The following is a 24,400-nucleotide window of genomic DNA, read 5'->3' as shown; positions in this document are numbered from 1 at the left end:
ATTAGAACTGGCCACTATTTTGGCTTTCATCCAAAAGCACCCTAGGAAACAACAGCAAAGGGGAAAAAATCATTCCAATTATTGCAAATAAATAGCATTTTTTAAAAATTTGGGCCTGATTCTGTTACTGTTACTCAAAAAGATAAGTTCCTGAGTAATAGAGTATCAAAATCAATGTGGCTACTCACGGAGTAAGGTATTACTCTGCATAAGTAAGTGTGGCAGATCTGGCCCTTTGTGGATATTTTTTGGAAAGGTTATTTTTGGTGTGACATGAGGGAACTAGAAGTTTATGAAGCTTAAAGCTGTATTGAGGCCCAAACACTGGAGGCTGCATCCTGTACTCCTGAAGTGCTGTACCAACACTATATACTGGTTCTGGGCTGACAAATGACCTGCACAGCCCATCACACTGGAAAGGAACAGGATAGAGTGAGGGATGTCAGGGTTTTTTGCTCCTGTTTAAACATAATCAAGTTGCAACACAAATCTTCAGCTGTGTACATACAGTACCACTGTATATGGTCATAAGTTTACCCACACACATGTGGCATGGGAATTAGAACCTGGATCCTTTTCTAAAAAGCCAGGACTCTTTGATCTAAAGGTGAATGTTCAGTAGGCACTTAGGGCAAAGAAAAGTCTCTAATAGTTTGTCAGCATGTTAGCGTTCATGGGGAAAATATTCAAAAGTGCCCAAGTGAATTAGGCTTCTACATCTTAATTTCAAAAAGTGACTTAAGGCATGTCTACGCTACGAAATTAAGTCAACCTAACTAACGTCGGCATACAGCTGCCACAGTAATTACATCGCTTGTGTGTGTCTACACTTTGCTCCTTGTGTCGGCAGGGCGTGTCCTCACTAGGAATGCTTGTATTGTTATTCCTGTCAGCGTGGGGCATTGTGGGACAGCTTCTGAAAGTTAGTAACAGTTGACATAAGCAACGTAGTGTCTACACTGACACTGCATCGACCTAACTACGTCGACATTGATTCTACGCCTCTCGAGGAGGTGAAGTGATTAAGTCAGGATACTGGGGCAGTTACATTGGCGGGAATGAAATTTTAGAATAGACACTTCCATAGTTAGGGCAAGGTAAGCTGCCTTGCATCAACCTAACTGTGTACTGTAGACTAGGCCTTAAACACTTAGGGTATGTCTATACTGCCCGCCGGATTGGCGGGCAGCAATCGATCCAGCAGGGGTTGATTTTATCGCGTCTAGTCTAGATGTGATAAATCGACCCCTGAGCGCTCTCCCGTCGACGCCTGTACTCCACCACCGCCAGAGGCGAAGGTGGAGTCGATTGGGGAGTGGCAGCAGTCGACTTACCACAGTGTCTTCACTGTAGATCTAAGTAGATCTAAGTACGTTGACTTCAGCTACGTTATTGCTTAACTTAGATCGATTCTGCCCCCCCCCCCCCAGTGTAGACCAGGCCTTAGGGTCCTTAACCACTTGAACCTCCAAAAAATTTACCTTACATCTTCCATTAGAAAGCACTGTAACAATTAACAACTGAACAGGTCTGTCCAGTATAAAATAGTGTGGGTCTGTCAGTCTTGATAGTCACCATTTAATTGCAACAGTGTCTTAATCAAAGAACTCATGTCACAGTAGTGGAGAAAAAAAGAATGTGAAATCAGGTGATATTTGGTGCAGTACTTACCTAGGGAGTCATATGCTTCAGCAGTTTGCTTATTGAGTTGCTTAATTTGCAACACATGCTGCAAAAGACAGTGGAAGCTCCCCTGGGTGAAATAACAAACTGATGAACTAAGCACAATCATAGATAACATTATGTGCAATCATCTGAATAGCAAACATTGTAGGAAGCTGAAGACACTTTTAAACTAGGGTCTCTGTGTACAAGATGAGGGGTATTCAGTTGCAAAATAGCAACTTGTCATTGAATTACTCCACAAGTTAAGGTTCTTACGGAAGTAACACTGGCACGTTCTCCAGGTACAAAACAAGTTCCAGAGGTCCTTGCCGTGGCAGCATCAGCACCGTGCCTGAGTAATTCTTTAACAGCTGGTAGGTCTTGCTTGAGTATTGCTATGTGGAGCGCAGTTTCACTTACAAAGAATTTGGAAGCTTTTGCTGCCAGAAACACAATCTGTCATTTACAAATTTTCCAAGGAAGGGCATCGACCTGGCTTCTAAAGTGGTACATGCACTATTCCATGACTGTTTTTCACATATACCTGTTTATGTCTGCATTTTTGCATGTGAAAAGACCTGACTGTAAGGATATGCATTTGCAAAAATTTGAGTACAAAGAATTTGCCTGCTCTCAGAAAGCTTTATGGAGGTGGCTAAGCATTATTGGGACTGTTACAAATGGAGCACTGAGGCACAGAGAGACTGAGTGATTTGCTAAAGGTCAGATTCTGTTTCTGAATCTGCAACTGATTTATCTAGTTGCTTATACCACCCCATCGCCACAGTATCTGAGCACCTAGAACCCAGTACTCTTGACTCCCAGCGGCTGATCCTGCACTATAGAAGTTAAAGGGGATTTTGCTGTTGACTTCAAGGGCAGAAATATCAGGGCGTCAGCCTACAAAACCACAATCACTTCAGCACTGGTATTATATTTATTATACTTCAGCACGGTACACTCATGCTGGCCTGAAAAGCCCAGTTCTGACATGTAAGACACACTTAAGCTGTCTACCTTAACAGCCATCTCCTTAAATTCAAGCAGGATGGATTATTTAAAACTGTTTAAACTAGACATATGGTTTGCTTACATAATGTCTACATTCCACTTTAGCCCCTGGGTAGCAGTGGCTATTAAATATAGCAATTTTCATTGTCGCCCTTATTGCCTTAAATATATAATACTGAAATGTCGAAGGTCCCCTGATATAATCCAACTCTATTTCACACTTTGCACAAAATTTTAAAGTAGTACCACGAGTTCCTTGATCAAGTCCCCACAGATACGTTGATTTTAGTTGAAATTGTTAGCTAAGCACATACTGTATTCTATTATACAGTGTGAGCCCATTTCAATTTCTAAACCCATACAGGAATCGGTTGGCCCTGAAGGAAAGCTGCATTACAAAACAACATATATATGGGTCTTCACATTTCTGGCTCATCATATAAATGGCTTAAAATGGGTTCACATTAACATGGTAGAAAGGTTAACATTCTGACTAGCAATCTGTCCCATGTCTGTGTAGGTCAATGCTGCTACATCAAGGATAATTTGTATCGGTGTGGAAGCCCCCCATGTCACTGCTTCAGAACACTGCTCCTGCTACAAAAGATCTGTGGGTTGACTTTTCTACGGTGTATGTGGAGAATTCTGTCCCACACTTGCTGCTGCTCATGGAATAATTTTGTCTCTCTCTAGAATGTTCATGAATTAAGTTAATTTTCACATCCATTCACAGTCCCCCACAACGATATTTTGCCCATTAAAATCCTATATTTTTGGTGAACTGAGAAGAACTGTCTGCAGCTAAGTACCGTTGTACAACTTGGATGTCATTGGTTCATTAATTAAAGATGGCACCTTCTCCAAAATAACATGCACAACTTCTTTATTGCTGTTAAGTAAGGCGATGTGTAAAATGGTTTCTCCCCAATTCCCTAGAAATAAGGTTTCATTACCTCTAGTACTGAAAAGTACTTTTTTTAAAAGCTACTTCAAAAAAATTGCAAATTGGTTCTTCTTATGCCTGTCAGACAAATGTAAAATGGCCAACATAAAAACGAATATAAAGTTCTGCATTGGCATAAAAATGTTTTACTTTATTTATTATTTGTATTACCAATTATTTGTATTAGCAAGCAAAATTATGGGGAGGGTTGTACTAGACCCTGTGCAGACATAGGGCAAAAGACAGTAACTTCCCTAAAGGGCTTATAGCCTAAGCAGACACAGAGCTGGAGAGTTATCTCCATTTTATAGTTGGGCAACTGAGGCACAGAGATTAAGTGACTTGCTCAAGGTCGCAGATAGAATCTGGGAGAGAGCTGGAATTGAGCCCAGATCTCCTGAATCCCAATCCAATGCCTTAGTCACAAGAGTCTTGCCAACGCTCATGATTTTGTCATGAGTCTCATGATAATTATTGGTTTCAGAGTAGCCGCCGTGTTAGTCTGTATACGCAAAAAGAAAAGGAGGACTTGTGGCACCTTAGAGACTAACCAATTTATTTAGCATAAGCTTTCGTGAGCTACAGCTCACTTCATTGGATGCATATAGTGGAAACTACAGTGGGGAGATTTATATACCCAGAGAATATGAAACAATGGGTGTTACCATACACACTGTAACAAGAGTGATCTGGTAAGGTGAGCTATTACTGGCAGGACAGCGGGGTGGGGGGGGGGAGAGGGACCTTTTGTAGTGATAATCAAGGAGGGCTATTTCCAGCAGTTGACAAGAACATCTGAGGAACAGTGTGTGTGGGGGGGAATAAAAATGGAGAAATAGTTTTACTTTGTGTAATGACACATCCACCCCCGGTCTTTATTCAAGCCTAAGTTAATTGCATCATCCCCACCCCCCCCCGCTCTCCTGCTGGTAATAGCTCACCTTACCAGCTCACTCTTGTTACAGTGTGTATGGTAACACCCATTGTTTCATGTTCTCTGTGTATATAAAATCTCCCCACTGTATTTTCCACTACATGCATCCTATGAAGTGAGCTGTAGCTCACTTATGCGCAAATAAATTTGTTAGTCTCTAAGGTGCCACAAGTACTCCTTTTCTTTTTGTGATAATTATTGTTTTCCTTAAAGCCCCAGCTCCTGGAGTCAAGTGGTTATTGATGATTTCAGCCTTCATTCTTAAAGAAAAAGTAAGTTTCTGGCCCTTGTGGCTGCGGAGAAAGCTTCAAAATATGATCCCAGAGCACTCTAAAAGTCAAACAGCAGAAGGCAAATAAAAGGAACACAAATATATATATTTTTTACATAATCATGATTTTAAAGACAATCTCATGGTTTTTGGTTAGCTTGACTCATGACTTTTGAACACCTGAGGTTAGCAGTACTGCAAGGCTGTCCTTTTACAGAAATTTTTCAGAAGCAAGTACATTTACATTCTCATGACTGGAACAGAATGAAGCAACACATAAGAGTTATGACAGTTTTGCTGTACTCTCACTGAAAAATCAATGTCTTCATTTTACAGCAGTAGCTGCCGAGTGAGAAAATCATTCATCCTTACAGCTGAGCATCATTCCTAAAACTAATAGAATATTGTAAACAGCTGCTTTTAAAGTGAGGCCTGGAAATCATAAAGGGTCAGTAACTGCAGAACCAGACAGATTTGCCTATGCTTTGCATTGTATATAATAATTTAATGCATTGTTCAAAACCTGAAAAATCTAAGCATTCACTACTCAGAAAGACTGATGACCCCTATAGAAGCCCATTTTCAAACACAGGAACAAATGAACTGGTGGTGGGAGGGGAAGAATCTCATGTAGCCATTAAGGGCATTGAACTCTTTCCCTTGACGTCTGTAAAGTTTGGATCAGGCCCAAAGGGTTATACATTTCCAAAAAGCCAAAGCCAGCACTTAGATTATTTATTTCCAAAACAAATTTCCAGTAAAAAAGGAAATACAACTGATCAGCAGATAAATACTAAACCTTAATTATTATAGGATGGTGAGTAGCAGAACTGTAACTGGTGAAGTTGAACGATTAGCACCTGTCCGTCTTGAAAGATGGTGGTGTAAGTGCCAAAGCAGTTCAGTTACTATGTGTTCTGCAGCACCATGAGTGACTAAAAATCCAATTCTTGAGCAACAGTCCATCCATGCCACAGATAGTGCAGGCGTAAGGTGCAGGGCGGGAAGATGAATCCGGCACATGACTAGCGCCTGAGGTCTGCTGCGCTTTTCTCTTCTTTCCTCTTTCTCAGCCCACTCGCTTCAGCCTCTCTGGGTACATCTACACTGCAGAAAAAAGACGTGAAGCAGCACGTCTCAAGAGCCCAGGTCATATGACTTGGGCTCACGAGGCTCATGCTACAAGACTAAAAATATCAGTGTAGATGATCTCATTTGGGCTGGAGCCCAGGCTCTGGAACCTGGCAAGGCCCAAGCAGGAATGTCTGCCCTTCTACTTTTCGCCCAGTAGCACAAGCCATTCAAGCCCTTCTTAGCTGACATGGGCTCTGAGACTCGCTGCCTGGTTTTTTTGTTTGTTTGTTTGTTTGTTTTGGGTTTTTTTGCAGTGTAAATGTAGCCTTTGACTCCCTGGTGCAGCATAGCCCTCCAGTGTAGCCTGTTGCTTGCTGCATCTTCCCAGCTTGTAGTGCCAATGTTGAAAGATTTTGTCCCTCTTGTAAACGTCCTTGAACCTGAGCCAAGGTTGGACCAATGGCCTTGGAGCATCTGCAAGGTCTCTATGCAGTAGGTCCTTTGGAATGCATCCATTGTTCATCCGGTGCAGACAAGGGAGACGAACTGTGTTTGAAAATAATGAGTAGACTTAGTAATTTTGCTTTCTCAAATACTTCAATGTCAGGACCTTTCCCCCCCACTTGATATTTAGAATACTGCAAATGAGGGTGAAAGGTGGTCAGTCATCCTCATGCCTTCTGTAGATGGTCCTGGTCTCACCAGCATATGGCAGCATGCTCAAAACACAGACCCATACTGCAGTGTTCAGTGTTCCCGCTAATGTTTTCCATCCATGTGCGGAATGAATTTTATGACGTGCACCAATATTGAGATAATGTGAGGATGTGAACCACTAGTAGAAACAAAAACCTAGATATATATTTTTAAAAATTTACCATAGGGATAATTACTTCAGCCAGGACAGGTTAGGCATTTTAGAACTCACTACTCAAAGAATTAAATTTAAGCATAAGAGAGAAATAAAATAATGAAATGCATAGACCAGTCAATAAACTAAAATAACAGTACTTTGAAAGAATAAAATTACAGAGAATATATGTGCATTGCAGGAAGTACCAAGAAGTAACAACAACACAAGTATGTGTTGAGGTGATTGTGAAAGAGACTCTGTGTGTGTGTGTGAGAGAGAGAGAGAGAGAGAGAGAGAGAGCGTGTGACTGACTGTGTGTGTGTGTGTGTGTGTGTGTGAGAGAGAGAGAGCGAGAGAGCGACTGTGTGTGTGTGTGTGTGTGTGTGTGTGAGAGAGAGAGACAGTGTGTGTGTGCTGGCTGCTGGGGAAGTGTATGAGAGACCGTGTGCTGTCTCTTCCCTGTATTAATTCCTGCTTCAAGTCCACTGGCTGTGGTAGAACCAGAGCATATCTTTTAGAAAAACATCCAGTCTTGACTTTAAAACTGCCAGTGACAGGGAATCCACTACAACACTTGGAAAGTCATTCCCGTGTTTAATTACTATCACTGTTAAAATCTTCACCTTATTTCTTGTGTGAATTTGCCTAGCTTCAGCTTCCAGCCATTGGAACTTGTTATACCTTTTGTCTACTAAATTGAGGAACACTCTATCAAATTTCTGTTCCCCATGTAAGTACTTTTAGGCTGTGATCAAGTCACCCCTTAACTTTCACTTTGATAAGCTAAGTAATTTGATTTCTTTGAGTCTCACTGGAGGTTTTTCCAATCTTTTGATCATTCTCATGGCTCTCCTCTAAACCCTCTCCATTTTTTCAACAGCCTTCTTGAATTATGGCGAGCAGAACTGACCATGAATCTAGTCGTGGTTGCACTGGTGCCAAATGCAGATTAATGTCATCTGTCTACTCCTATTCAATATTCTCCTGTTTATATGTCCAAGGATCTCATTAGCTCCGTTCCTGGGGTTGAGTTTTGTTTTAAAAGCTCTCCCACCCTTTAGGTCAGATGGAAATTTATGGTTCTAAGACTGATACCAAGGGACTTTTTGTTAACACTGTCCCTAGGAGTTTAGTTATATGCCTTATAAATAACAGTGACTACATGGTTCAAGAAAGTATAAATTCTTTGGTTTATTGGACTGCCTATTGGGGTGCCAATTGCCTATCGGTTTATTGGGGTGAGCCTGAGCCTGAGAAGGAGCCAGAATTTACCAATGTACATTGCCAAAGAGCGACAGTAATACGTCAACAGCCCCCCCATCAGCTCCTCCCAGCACCTCCCAATCAGCTGTTTCGTGGCATGCAGGAGGCTGGGGGGGGGGGAAGGAGGAGGAGGGAGGGCATGGCAGGCTCAGAGGAAGGGCGGAGTGGGGGCAGGGCCTGTGACAGAGCCAGGGGTTGAGCAGTGAGCAACCCCCAACACACTGGAAAGTTGGCACCTGTAGTTCCAGCCCCAGAGTCGGTGCCTATACAAGAAGCCGCATATTAACTTCTGAAGAGCCGCATGTGGCTCCGGACCCACAGGTTGGCCACCCCTGGCCTACTCTATTCATGATCATATTTAATGGGGTGAAATTCATCTCTGCAAAGGGTCTAGCACAATCCCTATTTACCACTTACTTAGAGGTTATAAACTGGGGTTAAGAAATCCCTGGTGTTCATGCTGGCCCTCTGCACAGGGTAAATTTCAGCTAGTGAGCAGCATGGTCTTAGTTACAAGCTGGAGGGCACAGCAGGCCATTAAGCTCCCATGATTTTAGAGGGCAGAAACCTCTGCTGGAGCTGTGAGAGGGTATTGGTCAGGTTCTGCAATAGTGGAAGCTGCAATTAATTAACTTGGACCTTACATGAATGTGGAATGAGCTTTACTCCAAGCAGTCGCCAAAAAAAAAAAAAAAAAAAAGGAAAAGAAAAGAGAGAGCCATGATCACACAAAGTCACTATTGAAATTACTGATAAAATAGGAAAAATAATTTATGACCCTTCAGATACAATTGTGGTGTTCACACGTCCATCTTATTGTGCTATCAATAAGTCAGTTCTACATTATAACCTGCTGTTTTTCAGACATTTAAGTACACCATTAAAAGCCCACATACCCAGCAGCATATAAGTTCTGAAGATGTGGAGTAAAGTTGGTTGAACAGAGCTTCTTGTTGGTTAGAGATGAGCAAAAAGAAAAGCTTTTTAAAATTTCATACCAATTCTATTAGTTTCCTAACTGAATTTCCGTGCTTTTTGGTGTTTAAATCAGTTGTGTTAGTACTCTCTTAGTATAATTTACTAATTGAATATACTGGACAAATCACTTGAATATTCAGAGTCCCTGAACTTTGTTTACTGGTCATATGCAGTAAGGGCTAGATTCTACTAGCCATTGATTTCAATTGGACTGTTCAAGTTGTACGATATACATAAGAGTGATAGAATATGATCCTTAGCAAAGTGCATTCTTCACACTTCATTTACAAGTACCTATGAGGACATTAATTTAAATAAAAGTTGTGTCCTTATCATGCAAATATAAATAGTGTTCATAATTCTTTGGAAAATGGCCCTTGGCTTAGACATTTATATACATTATATTTTAAACGTTGGACGTTAAAAGTACAGCTTCTAAACAGGAGGGACTCCACTGCATTTTACAAACAGCAAGAAAACTCAACACCATTCATCCATCTTGAAACTAGCATCTATGCAGATTTACCATGTTTTCCAAAATATGCCCTATTTCTCTTTCAGCACCTGTGAAAATCTATAGTGATTATTTAATACTATTGTCAGTAAAGGGACATTTAATTCTTACCAAAGCCCTAGATCTTCAATCTGAGAAACCTTCTTCTAAACTGAATAAGCCCTTTGTGAAAGACAGTATTTATCTACTCATTGTTTTTTGCAAAACAGAAGACTTTCTTGATCAGTTCTCATTAGGCATTAACTCATGGTATTCTTTCTAAAGAAGCAGGCTGTATGAACTAAGAATTAATGGTTCAAGCAAAAAACAACACTGGCCCCAATCCTGCTGTTGGCTTTAGGTTCCACTGAAGCCACAGTAAGCACCATGAAACCACAGCCTGGCATTTTGGGGGCACTACTGCACTATAAAGAAAGGGTGTACAACCACATCCTTAGCAAATAGTACTACATATGTGATAAAACAGCTAGAATGACAGTGGCTCAATTTCCACAAAGCAGTTAAATGGAGCTCAGCAAATAATTTGTGTTTTTGGTTTGGCGACTGATCTGAAAAATCAGTATTATCACGAGTGTAAATCCATTCCCACGGTGGTTGGCAATCTTGTAGTCACCCCACTGGAAATGGCATTGCTGCCATGAAAAGCAAGAATGTCTAGTTTGGACAGCCACCAGAGATACCAAGAGCCTCCGGCTAGGTAAATATGGGGGGATAACTGGTTCTTGAGGTATGAGCAAATCAAAAGACTTAAGGGAGCAATGTCTGTTGCTGTCGCTTCTTCTTTGATACGTTCTGTGTTAGATGGGGAAGGTGTAGAGCAGTTCAGTGATCGATATGGGAAGGGAGTCTCTCTTTCAAGTACGGCTTAAAGACCCCAGTTACCAGGGCTGGATTATGACATTCTGAGGCTCTAAATTCTGTCAAATGTAAGAGGCCCCATACCATAAAAAAAAAATTATTATTTTCACAGAAAGGACATTGAATATATAAACACAAAAGCTTTATATTTGCATATATATACAGAGGTGAAGTTGTAAAAATAGAATTAAATTAATATATTTTCATCTGATTTCTTAATTAGTAGATATGAAAATTTTATATCTACAGCAACACAATAGCAGTTACAGTTGCACAGACCAGCCTACTTAATGGAAGCAGTACAACCTGCAGTATGTCTGTTTGCGCATCATATTAATTTTAACACTGAAATTTAAAACATTTTCTGTCGTGATTTTTGGAGAGCAAAGTTATTGATTATGTCCTCAAGTGATAAGCTATGGAGTTTGTCACTTTCGATGCACACAATGCTTAGGGCAGATAGCTTTTCTTGCGGCATTTTCTAGACAGGTATCTCTGTTCGCATTTGCTTCTCTATCCTCTGTCTCCCCCAGGACCACTAATTAATCTTGAGTAAACACCTCGGACACACACAGTGACAACAAGCTATATGCGTGGAAGAGAAAGAATTTACCAGAAAAAACACTGCTAATCTCTAGCCAGGCACTGAGACTGAGAAAAACTAGCCTATATTCAAGCAAATATAATGAATAGTATCGGCTTTAATAGCCTATAAATCACATATGCACATTGTTTGAAATAACTTGCTCACCATGTACTCAGAATATTTTGATATATATGTATATCTTCCTTCACTTCTCTCAAAACCCTCTAGTTATTCTTTTGTCAGCACTCTCTAATACAGGGGTGGCCAACCTGAGCCTGAGAAGGAGCCAGAATTTACTAATGTACATTGCCAAAGAGCCACAGTAAAAGTCAGCAGCCCCCATCAGCTCCCACACCCTGCTCCCAGCGCCTCCCACCTACCAGCAGCCCCGCTTATCAGCGCCTCTCCCTCCCTCCCCGCACCTCCCGATCAGCTGTTTCGTGGCATGCAGGAGGCTCTGGGAGGGAGTGGGGGAGCGAGGGAGTGGCAGGCTCAGGGGAGGGAGCAGGAAGGGGTGGAGTGGAGGCAGAGCCAGGGGTTGAGCAGTGAGCACCCCCGGGCACATTGGAAAGTTGGCGCCTGTAGCTCCAGCCCCGGAGTCGGTGCCTATACGAGGAGCCGCATATTAACTTCTGAAGAGCCACAGGTTGGTCACCCCTGCTCTAATATTTACTGTGAAGGTTCCCGAAACTGACAGAGGGAAGCCAACAAAATGTATCCTCCTTAAGATCCACTTGACCCAAGTCCATAAGACGATTGCCTGCAAACTTAGTCAGGTGAAGCATGGATAACGCAAGAAGCAGAAAGCGGCGTGCGCACTAAAATACACAATTGCATGTATGTACAGATCAAAAGAAGAAAGAACACACTAATAATTAAGAAAAATGAAGAAAAACAGGAGTTTTTGATATATACACGACTGAGCATGCTGGACTGTAAACAAAAGATGGCGGCCTTCCGGCTATTACCAACCAAGGGGGAGGGCTTTACATGACGTCACTCCTAGGACAAGTCCCATACAAGTATGAGCTTGGCAAGATGGCTTCATGACACTGCCATCTCCGACCTCACGTTTTTCCTGATTTTATCGGCAGTGAGATTAGTTATTTATTTAAACAAATTATGAAGGTATGGTCAGAATTTTACCAGTAGCAGCTGGCCAACAAGACACTGCCTTAGAAGACTGATAGTAGACTTACTCATAAAAATAATAATTTGACAAGTGCAATTATTGTTTTTTTTCCTCAGCCCTGGTCTCCGGCCTGTCAATAATGAACAATTAATGAAGGGTAAGGGTAGGTAAGGATATGAATGTACCCAGATGTGTCTATTTTTGTCATAATTGATCAAAAATGTCTATATTTAGAGAGAATCTAATTTTTCTCAGTTTTTTCTTTTTTAGGGGCCTCTCATATTGCAAGCTCATACTGCGAGGCCCTAAGATGTAGTTTAGTTAGTTTATGCCTTAATCCGGCCTTGCCAACTACAAACAGTTAAATCAGTCAAAGTATTATAACACTTTGGACAATTACAGTGGAATTTTTGATGCGCTCAAAGCATTGGCAAAACTCTGCTCTGATTGAATTCAATGGGAGTTTTATCACTGACTTCCCTGGAAACTGAATAAAGCCATCATGCAGTGCTTTGGAAAACCTCACCCTTGCTGTACAATGCTGCCGTTCTCTCTCCAACCTCACCCCCTCCATGAACACATTCACAGAAGATAAGAATGGACATGTAGAAAAACAATAGTAAAATGTCACACTGCAAAAAGATTGGTAACCCACATTCTAGCTTTATTGACTGCAGGCAAGTTTTTATTATGCCTCAAATAATTAAATTCTGCAACAGTGACATTAAAAAAACAGACCAATTTATCAAAATAATTGTATTCTGACGATTATGTACATATTATATACATTTTACAGTATTACAGAAACAGGCATTTTTATACATAATGTAAATATGGTAACCAGAAAATCAAAAACACATTTTGACCAAAATATTCCTATGCAATGTAAGAAATATATAGGGCACTTTAAAAAAAATTAGAAATAGTAAAACCATCTTTAAAAAGTATAATTGAGTTAGTAGAAATTGAATTAAATTACAATCAGATTAAAAAGTTAAACTAAAAAATATTACTTATGTATCATTCAAAAAAAGTGTAAAGAGAAAAAGAAACACACTTTCCTTTATATATTAACACCTTCACGCTGGTAGCAATGGTATGCCTCATTTCCAGCAATGGGACATAGCCTAGGAAATCCAGATTTCCATTCTCCAGGGGTTAATTCAAGAGTACCAAAATGGTTAGATTATAGCCTTTAGGCCTAACCCCTTTAAATTAAACAGCAAAGGTGTGTAACAGTACAAATATTGTATATTTTCATGCACCTCAATTACATTAATTGTAGGACTTGGTATACTTAACATACTGGGCCTCTGGTAGGTTAGTATTAACATTTGGGCTTGCAGTGCTAAAGGGAAGCAAAACACACTGCAGTGTGCTTACAGAAGTTTTGTCGCTGGTTTGCTATTCACCAGCTGAGCACAACAGTGTATATATAGACATCCCTCTGGATGACCTCCACAAGAAATGTAGGGCCCTAAATTCAGAAGGGGATATCTTGTACTAGTCTTATTAACTCACTTAAAATGCCTTAAGTCCTTTTACTCTCCAAAATGCATGTTCAACAGGCCTTACACACAAATGATTATTAAAATGTTTTGAGGATAGTGGGCCAGATACACATTTTATGAACTAGTTTGAGTATCACCCAGTTATTCTTCCTGTGCTGAGTATGTTTTCAACTGATGGGACTATTTTGATTTTGCATCTATGATTGTCTGAGTCGTTCTTTACATAATGCATTCCACATGTACTTTACCCACAGACCATCTTTTGTTATCTGCTGTGATTTCTGTAACTGAAACACCTTGATACACGTTAAAATTAAGTTTATAATAACTGTACATAAACAGCTGTTAACCTTAACAGCTATTAACAGCACCATATTCTTAAAGTTTTTATAGCTTGCATGTTTTAAAGTTGCACTGCATCTACATGCTGAGACCTGATCCTGCAAACACACATGCCCATGTTTACCTTTAAGCATGCAAACAGTCCCATTAAAGCCAATGAGACTGCTCATTTGTGGCCTAAACTTTAAACCAATCCTGTAATGCTTATGGGGGCTTCAGTGTGTAATTCAGCTAGCCCTTACTCACCCATGAATCACTGAAGGCAATAAAACTATTTGAGTGACTAACGTTGAGTAGTTTCAGGCCCGAGATCACTTCCCATATAAGTTACAGTGTAGACTGAATGCTCTTTCCAAACTTGGACAATAGGAAAGTTTAAATTTATACCAAAAATGCTCTTTTAAAACATTACCAGAATTATGACAAGAATGAGACCTGTCTGTCTTTGTGTTGCCTTAATATAAAAGAGATGCTAATCTAGAATATCAAAATAGTGTATTCACATATATGTATGAAAGCATCTAATAGAAAAGTAAAAAACATAAAAGGCAAAGTTTGAATTATTGTAATTAAATATCCTTAGAAAAAAGTTCATTTCAAGCAAGAATCTTTTGTTGAACATAACCCATAAAACAACAAAAAGTTACATTTCCCCTCTTCTATGGGCTTTTGCTGCAATGGCGCCACCTTCCTCCTCATCCTCCTCTTCCTCCTCATAATTTTCTTCATGACCTTCTTTTGCATTGTTCTCTTCATGAACTCCTTGCTCATGGTCTGCACCTTCATTGTTTTTTTCATCAGCCTGAAAAGATAAAACAAAAACGGAAGGATTCAGTGAAAGTACTGTGATGCTCTGTACCTCAGGGGAACACCCAGCACACCCATGTTTATCCTTGTAAAATGATTGTGTGGTATCCAATGCAAAGTTTGTCATGTTGGGTGTCCTTGGAAGGCTCATGATGCACTGAGCATGGTTGTTATAGTAATTGTTACAGTAATGTCATAGGTTATAATTTCAGGTATATAGTTATGAAGCTGAAAATGTATCCTCATGGCTTAAAGCAAGCCCAGGCAAAATCTCTCCAAGAGCAGAGAGGCAGTTCACACCTCATCAGGGCAGGTATGGGACAAACCCAGCCCAGCTTCACGGGAACAAAGGACACTGGCGTAGGCAGTAACAAAAGAATCTGTTGGACTCTCGAGTGAGTCACCCCCCTTCCTTTGGCCAGTTTGGAACTGTGATGAGGTAATGCTCACCTGACTCTGAAGGGGGGCAGGGCGCAAAGCCAAGAGGGAAGAAAGGACATGATAAAAGGGAGAGACGTTTGCCATGCTCCTCCTCTCTCTTCCACCTACATCTACAGACACCACACCAAGCGACTGAAGCACTGATCAAAGGGAAGAGCCCGGTTGAAGAGCAACCAGCCATCCTGTGGTGAGAAGCATCTAAGTTTGTAAGGACACTGGAATTGTTAAGATCTTAGAATGCATTTTGCTTTTATTGCATTTGACTAAATCTGACTTGTTACGCTTTGACTTAAAATCTATCTTTATAGTTAATAAAGCTATTTGTTTGTTCTACCTGAAGCAGTACGTTTGGTTTGAAGCAGGACAGAGACTCACCTTGGGATAGCAAGCCTGTTACATATCAATGTCTTTGTTAAAATGACAAACTCATATAAGCTTGCAGCGTCCAGCAGGCACAACTGGACACTGCAAGATGGAGGTTCCTAGGGTTGGGTTCCTCTGGGACCGGAGGTATTGGCTAGTGTCATTCGGTTGCACAACCCAAGGAGCAGCTTACATGCCAGAGGCTGTGCGTGAACAGCCCAGGAGTGGGGGTTCTGACAGCAGAGCAGGGTAAGGCTGGCTCCCAGAGTCAAGGATTGGAGTGGCCTAGCTTATCACCGGTCCAGATAGCACCAGGGGAACGTCACAAGTACATTTACCCATAAAACTTTAAAAAATATATATTGTGTGGTGGTTATAGCTTATCTTAAAACACATGGCTGGGTTAGGATAAAATTCTGGTGCAAGACAGAACTTATAGTTCTGAGGAACTGAGGGCAAAGGTGGCTTTAAACCTCTGAATTCTGGGATGGTCTGGAAGCTGACGCGTCATAACCCAAAATCTCGGTGGAGCTATAGGCCTGCCCCTAACTCCATCCACTATGTTGAGGCTTGCAAAGTGGCCTACATAAGGCAGGCTGCAGCTGTCCTATACAATTCCTGTGGCAGGGGGGACTGTCCCCTATCTAGTTCTGGAGGTTTTATAGCCCTGTATTATGCCACAGAGGCTGTAATGAGGATGAAAATTTCATCCTTTACAGTCTGATCCTGTTGAAGTTAATGTCAAAAGTCCCATTGATTTCACAGGAGCAGGATGATACCTTTTAGTGAGTTACATTATTAAATGCGGTTATAATGGAATATTTACAGAATTCTATAATCCTCATACATGACAGAATAGCACACTACACAACACAATACAGAGTCAGGGAGAGTTTCTGGGCTGTGTGTCTTGCAGGCACAGCATAGAATTTGCAGCCCAGATGTGTGTGTGGGAGGGTGGGAAGCACATTTAGAGATGCAATTAAATAGATAACGGCAGATGAAAAAGAGGTGATTCTCATGTGAAGCTGGAAGAGTTGATGAAGGAATTCTAGATGCTAGAGCTGGAGGCTCTCCAGGTTGAAAGGATTTTGGGAGGAATAGTAAGTGAATTAGGGCAGGAGGAAGTTGAGGCAGAGTTTAAAAGTTTATTTATGCTTAAAAGTGAGCTGCAACCTTTATTGTGTAATGTCTACCATGACTGTAGCTTTGTTAAAGACAACTAAACCTACTATTTTATTGTACCTACATTTTCATCATTTTCACCATATGGCTCTTCAGCATTGTGTTCCCGTTCCTTTTTCTTCTCTTCAGTCAAATCTTCTTGGACCTAAAAGGCACAAACTTACAGCTCTGCAAATTTCTGGTTTCCTTTAAAATTAGCGTGTGGCAAATATAATCCTTCTACGGTAGAACCTCAGAGTTACGAACATCTCGGGAATGGAGGTTGTTCGTAACTCTAATACATTCGTAACTCTGAACAAAACATTATGGTTGTTCTTTCAAAAGTTTACAACGGAACATCGACTTATTACAGTTCTGAAACTTCACTATGCAGAAGAAAAATGCTGCTTTCCCTTTATTTTTTTTAGTAGTTGACGTTCAACACAGTACTGTACTGTATTTGCTTTTTTGTCTCTGTTGCTGCCTGATTGCGTACTTCCGGTTCCAAATGAGGCGTGGGGTTGACTGGTTAGTTTGTAACTCTGAGGTTCTACTGTAGTATTAAAATGCAAAAACAAAACAAAAACCCAGTTTAAAAAAACATCACCAGCACATTGTTCACCTACTCTGAAAAGAAATGTATGAATTTATAGTACAATTGTCATACAGTGCTCCCCACGACAAGCCAACACACATGCACACACTGCACAGATTTGACCCGACCTGAGATTTCTATATCAAGTTTGTCCCTCTCCTTCAAATTTCAAACGACTGTATTAAGTCTGTACAGTGGTTATGATTAAATCAATCCCATCAGGAGGCTCCTATAATTAGATTTCAGGCTTGACATCTGATACTGACATTTAGTGGTGTGTATACAAAAGACTAATTTCCTCTTTAAATCTTTTTAGTATTCTCTCACTAGTATGTGTAGTGACCCTGAGGCTGATAGGGTCCAGAGTGACCTAGACAAATTGGAGAACTGGGCCAAAAGAAATCTGATGAGGCTCAACAAGGACAAGTGCAGAATCCTGCACTTAGGACGAAAGAATCCCATGCATTGCTACAGGCTGGGGACTGACTGGCTAAGCAGCAGTTCTGCAGAAAAGGACTGGGGATTACAGTGGATGAGAAGCTGCATATGACTCAGCAGTGTGCCCTTGTTGCCAAGAAGGCTAACGGCATATTGGGCTGCATTAGTAGGAGCATTGCCAGCAGATCGAGGGAAGTGATTATTCCCCTCTATTTGGCACTGGTGAGGCCACATCTGGAATACTGTGTCCAGTTTTGGGCCCCCACTACAGAAAGGATGTGGACAAATTGGAGAGAGCCCAGCGGAGGGCATCGAAAATGATCGGGGCTGGGGCACATGACTTACGAGGAGAGGCTGAGGGAACTGGGCTTATTTATTCTGCAGAAGAGAAGAGTGAGGGGGGATTTGATAGCAGCCTTCAACTACCTGAAGGGGGGTTCCAAAGAGGATGGAGCTTGGCTGTTCTCAGTGGTGGCAGATGACAGAACAAGGAGCAATGATCTCAAGTTGCAGTGGGGGAGGTCTAGGTTGGATATTAAGAAACACTATTTTTCTAGGAGGGTGGTGAAGCACTGGAATGGGTCACCAAGGGAGGTGGTGGAATCTCCATCCTTAGAGGTTTTTAAGGCCTGGCTTGACAAAGCCCTGGCTGGGATGATTTAGTTGGTGTTGGTCCTGCTTTGAGCAGGGGGTTGGACTAGATGACATCCTGAAGTCTCTTCCAACCCTAATCTTCTATGATTCTACATGTCAATCTCCTTGCACAGCTCTGCAGGTTTATTTTTGCCCTAGTCTTGCCCACAAGATTCCTATTGCCTTTTATGGGAGGTCAGGTCATGGAACAGTTGTAGGATCAATTGATGTGATTTTTAACTGGATACTCCAAGTTGCAGGAAACCTAAAGATTATATTTTAATTTTTTTTTCAATGTGACTAAGTTTCTGACTGCTTGGGCACAGTGAAAAGGCTTGGACCCAACTCACATTCACATTACACCACTCTAGCTATATAAATAGGCCTTAAATTGGATGAAAATGTAATTTACTACAGATTTATGGCCCTGTTACAGTGCTAGAGTAGCATAAAGAGGGAATGGTGAAAATTAGAATCCAGCCCATTTTTTAAAAAAACTGGTTATTCCAGTGGCTCACCAGTACTGCAATGTTTTCTGATTGTCTATCGGAAAATTTGTAAGGAGCAGCAGTGTAAAGTTCCTCACTCTACTCTGGTGATATACTTGGATCCATTTGCCGAAAAGACTATTGCTAGGAATGGGAGAGTCAGAGGCCGATTAGCCACTGAGCCAACAGGGCCCATGCCCAGGGTTCCCTGGCCAATTGGATGTCCCTGTGCCCCGAACCTGCTCCCTGGCAGGAGTGCTGGCCGGAACGGGGCAAGCCCCCCTTTCCCTGACCCCGCTCCCCAGCAGGAGCGTGGGGGGAGGGGGGGGAACAGAGGGACTTCAGGTGGAAGGGGTGGGGAGGGGCCCCCACTTGTTCTGGCCCAGGGCCCCATCAAACTGTAATCCGCCTCTGGGGAGAGTAGCTCATTTTCCGTACCCATTCGATTCTCAACTACTTTGTAAATACTTCCAATAAGGGTACCAGTTAGTTCTTTTATGGACACCAAATCATTTCACATACAACACTGAATAACTGCCAGAGAGGCAACTTAATACCTGTTGCTAATGACCTGGGTTGATTTCAACATATTTTAAGGAACTGGCAAAAGTTAAATACATACCATTTAATCTAAACAAAAAGTAGCAGAACTTCATAAGTGAGTGTTGAGCAATCCTACCTACTGCTTTCTAGTACAGCACTACAGGTAAAGCAGGAAACGGCCATTATTAGTTCAGTGTTGAAGAGCTGCAGAGCAGCATACAGGCATGCATGATTAGCATGCAACTCAAAATTCTAAAGAGGAAAAACAAAGTTGTTTCCATTGTTTTCTCAGTGTGAAAGCAATGTACTGACAGCTGCTTGGCTATTCAGTTGCATGCATACTGGGAGCTTAAATAGCTCAAACTACTTAAATGAACCACGGATAAATTAATCTGAGCTAAGGAGTCAGTAGTTAACTGGAAAACTGCTTGCATGAAACAGAGGTATGTGATTAAAGCATGAAGTATCAATGAGGTTTTCAGTGACACTTGGAGGGTTAGAGGTTTGTGGGTTTTTTTCCTGAGTTGTGATCAGTTTAATCCTTTCAGTAACTGCATAATTAATGCTCAAAAAGACATAGAAAATTAATGGACTGCCATACATCAACGTAAGTACTCAAAAGAAAAAAATTATGACTGAAGTATTACATCAATGGCCAAGGGAAAAGTGATGATTACTTCCCATCTTCCCAAAAGCTACTATGGGAAAAATGATACTTTTTTACTTTTTAAAACTAACTGACGTTCACCAAAGTGAATTGAGATCTGTTATGTTACCTGAGTTCCACATATACTCTAAACTCTTTTTATTACCTCTTCTTCTCCCTCTTCTTGGTACTGTTCATCCACATTATCTTCTTGCTGGTCAGGATTTCCTGCCATCTGCAGAAACAGAAGGGAAACGCAGTTCTACCATGCATGTCTCTTAATTTTAGTAATACAGATGGTTAGAGCTACTTGCACTGCAACTAAAATATCCTATATTCCAGAATAATAGTGTAGCAAATTTGTAATTTGTTGAATATTATTAATATTAGACTGGTTACATCCTTTACACCAAGTCAAATTAAAAAAAGACAGTGGACTGATTATAATGAAATCATTGTACAACAGAAATCAGACTACACACAGCATCCAGACAAAAAAGTACAGTGGTCCCTGCCATACAAAGTTCACAGTCTAACGGCAAATACAATAGGCAGGATGCAATGGGAAGCAAAGAGGAAAAAACAGACCAGGCTGTTTATTGGGAAACCTTGCTTGTGGGAATCATGGAAGAAGTAAAATTCTTTATGAGGGATATGAGTGAAGACAGGGCAGTGGCTTGGGAGAACTATAATGGGAAGTTGTTCACGCAGGGAGCAGTGTACAAGGTGACGTGGGGATGGTAGCAAAACAGGGCATTGAGCCTGGCAGTGGGGATGGGGGTGATGGGATTAGAGACAAGATCAAGATATCACCAGAAGCAGTTCTGTAATTTTACCTGCGTGTACTGTATAGAGTATAAAAACTGCCCAATTAAAACAAAGGTCTGTGTCTTAGTATCAAAGTTTGAATGTTTGTTACTGTCCTTCCTCGTACAGGTTTCAGAGTAACAGCCGTGTTAGTCTGTATTCGCAAAAAGAAAAGGAGGACTTGTGGCACCTTAGAGACTAACCAATTTATTTGAGCATGAGCTTTCGTGAGTTGTTTCATGGTGTCTGTGTATATAATGTCTTCTGCAATTTCCACAGTATGCATCCGATGAAGTGAGCTGTAGCTCACGAAAGCTCATGCTCAAATAAATTGGTTAGTCTCTAAGGTGCCCCAAGTCCTCCTTTTCTTCCTCGTACAGCATCTTTAGAACAGCCATTCTTAACATAGCTGTAAATATGTGCACACAATTGCACATGTTCTACAGATGCTTCCTTTTATCTGCTCACCACTAAATGTTCCTCCATCTCAGGATTCTCCTGCTTCTGATTATTTTGTTTGTGCTGCTCATTCTCATCTGGCAGATTCTCTTCTCTCTCTTGTTCAGCTTCTTCAAACTCGTCCTCTCCCTGATTGTTAGGATCATCAGCTGGGTTCACATCTTCCACAGCTGCCTTCTGTAATTTTTAGAAGGGTGTATTGTATAAGTACATGAGTCTCAGCAATTCCATTTCACTTGAAAATCATTATAGTAATAGTTACCTCAAGGCTGATCCAGTGCCTGTTGAAGCCAATAGGAGTTTTTCCATTGCCTTCAGTGGGCATTGAATCAAAACCCCAGTGATTATGAAAAGTGTCAGATTTACAGCACTGGAAATAAGTACGTCGGCCCTGAATAAGGATACAGCTGCGATGCGCACATCTGTCTACTAGAAATTAGACTGAGGCTACCAACTCACTTCACATAGGATACTGCAAGGCTTTTGGCTATTGATAATACAGCAAGTGATAACGCCTGATAAAAGTACAGCTCAGTCAGGACAACAGACAGGTCAGAATAGTTAAGTGTTAACTCTGATCAGGCCGGACTCCACGTAGCTCACAAAAGTTGTTCTCCATGTTACCCTAGGCTACGATATATTGACCTGAGCCATATTTGTATCAGTTACTTAAGGGAGAAAATGCCTGATATCTCCTCAACCTTTGCTATTCAATAAATACTGTTTTTCCTTTATGCTTATTATCCGATATTATCCCATAGATTTAATACTGCAGCTACCGAGGCACCAGTAACATCTTTGGGCTAATAAATATTCTTCTCTTCAAATATTTGCCACACAATCTAGTCTTCTAAATAAAAATGCATGTATGCAAGATCCTGTATACACCACAAAACTGAACAAAAAATATAATGAGGTATTTATGTAGAATTGGATTCTCCCCCCTCCAAGGTGGCATCTGCTGTGACGGACAACTGATGAAATGCTCGTTTACTGCTTTTGTATCCGAGTGTTCCCAGTTTAAGTCCCAACAGCGTCAAAATCCTCATGCACGGTTAGACCAGAAGCACAGCTCTGGGGTGTATTGAAAGACAGAATGCCTTCAACAATGACGACCCTACTCATTTCTAACAAAACAAATAAAATTAAATAAAGAATTTAAATTGTGTCCAAGATCTTATTTCAACAACCAGATTTGTCTTACCGCTGGTTCATCTGCCTGCTGGTTCTCTGTTTGATGCTCTGGTTCTTGCTGCTCATTTGCATTAATTTGATCTTCTACTTCTTCAGCTTCATCTTGGTGCCGATTGTCCCTTTCATACACTGACAAAATTAATTATTAGTATGAGTATTACAGCCGCTCTTGGAGTCCCCAACTGAGAAAAAGGCCCCATTGTGGTAGGTGCTGTACATATGCGTAGTAGTCCCTGCCCTGAAGAGCTTCTGATGTGATTTGCCTGAAGTTACACCAGAAATCTGTGGCAGAGCCAACAATTGAACCCAAATCTCCTGAGATCCAGTCTATTGCCTTCAGCATAAGGCCGTCCTTCTTCTCGTTTGTATATAATCATAACTGCACCCATCTTAGGCAATACAACCACCAAAAATCACCAATGAAATGTAGTCACTGATTTTAATTGTAAAGAAAATACAGTGCTCTCTTATTGGAATCCAAAGCAGCTATATTTATTTCTGAATGGATGAGACACTGAGGACACTTCAGATGGGGGGGGGGGGGGAAGGGAAAGAGAATTCAGTCTCACCTCCATCCTCTTCGTGGATGCCTTGCCCCTCTTCTCCTTGTACAATATCATGGTCCATATTGTCATAATGAGCTTGTTGGCTAAAAAATTATATGCAAAAATACAGTTTCAGTTTCACAGAGACAGTTCTGGCTTGCTTTTTTAAAGGATTCCCAGATTTACTTTCCTGTTAGCTAAGTTTTTCCATTAGCATTTTTAAAAGGAAATGAACATTATGGAACAAGACAATTTTGTGTAGGATACCTTACTAGCCTTTCCATCTGTTTTCCTATCTATAGAAATGGTGGGTGGTACTGTACTGGCTTATTCATAGGGCTGTTATAAGGACACAAGTTAGTGTTGGTACAGTGCTTTGAAAATGTAGGGTGCTAAGAAATGAAATCAAAGAGTCTTGTATTGAAAAATCTGTTTAATAATGGCCCCAAAACAAAGAAGTCATACACATGTACCTGAGCAATTTAGGCTTTGACCTGGCAAGGAGTTTGCTTATGTGGCACTACCTCTAGAATTGGGGATTTGGAGAGTACTAATTCACTTCCTTGTAATAAGGCTTTTTTTTTTTTTTTTTTTTTTTTTAATGTTACTCATGTTAATATTTCCTTATTACTGTGTGTTTCAGAAAATATTTCTGTAAAGATCATTATATAGGTTTGAGCTTCAAAAAATAAGTGAAGGCCACTAATGGCTTTGAAATTATCTCAGCAGGAGAGCAGAAATAGCATTAACTGAAGACAGGCACTAAATGGGAGACTGAAAAGGGTTAGGGGAGAGAAGATGATCTACAGCAGTGGTTCTCAAAGCCGGTCCGCTGCTTGTTCAGGGAAAGCCCCTGGCGCGCCGGACCGGTTTGTTTACCTGCCATGTCCACAGGTAAACAAAGGGCAGCCAGCATGTCCCTTGGCCCGCGCCGCTTCCCGCAGCCCCCATTGGCCTGGAGCGGCAAACCGTGGCCAGTGGAAGCCGCGATAGGCCGAACCTGCGGACGCGGCAGGTAACCAAACCGGCCCGGCCCACCAGGGGCTTTCCCTGCACAAGCGGCGGACCAGCTTTGAGAACCACTGATCTATAGTACATAGACTGTAAGTTACATTTACAGGAGCCTGATGTACACTTATAGGTTCTTTATTTTAATAGTCCACAGAAATGTTTGAACATCAGGGATATGAATCAAACCATTTTTTTTCTTTTTATAAAATTCAAAAAGTTAATGGTAAAAGTTCATCCTTAAACTCATGCTATTGGCTGCACAAAGGAAGTGGTATTAGCCCTTCACGTTCACAAGCATCAAGTTTTCATGAAATTATTTCAAGATATCTTC

General features: G+C 41.1%; 1 protein-coding gene across 2 annotated transcripts in view; it reads right to left on the bottom strand.

Moving 5' to 3' along the window:
* Window positions 1-13,120: 13,120 nt before the first annotated feature.
* GOLIM4 (golgi integral membrane protein 4) overlaps window positions 13,121-24,400 on the bottom strand; it is a 62,696-nt gene continuing 51,416 nt past the window's right edge. For both annotated transcript variants that reach the window (XM_074963608.1, XM_074963609.1), the window contains 6 exons: window positions 23,083-23,162; window positions 22,524-22,642; window positions 21,329-21,496; window positions 20,220-20,288; window positions 16,796-16,876; window positions 13,121-14,737 (listed from right to left, as the gene is read on the bottom strand). In XM_074963608.1, the coding sequence (XP_074819709.1) occupies window positions 14,579-14,737; window positions 16,796-16,876; window positions 20,220-20,288; window positions 21,329-21,496; window positions 22,524-22,642; window positions 23,083-23,162 (676 nt within the window). In that variant the 3' untranslated portion in view covers window positions 13,121-14,578. The remainder of the gene's footprint in view (window positions 14,738-16,795; window positions 16,877-20,219; window positions 20,289-21,328; window positions 21,497-22,523; window positions 22,643-23,082; window positions 23,163-24,400) is intronic.

This window comes from Natator depressus, chromosome 9 (assembly GCF_965152275.1).
Source record: "Natator depressus isolate rNatDep1 chromosome 9, rNatDep2.hap1, whole genome shotgun sequence".
Taxonomy (NCBI): domain Eukaryota; kingdom Metazoa; phylum Chordata; order Testudines; family Cheloniidae; genus Natator; species Natator depressus.
The sequence above is the reverse complement of the archived record's forward strand: the minus strand, read 5'-3'. Positions and strand labels throughout refer to the sequence as shown.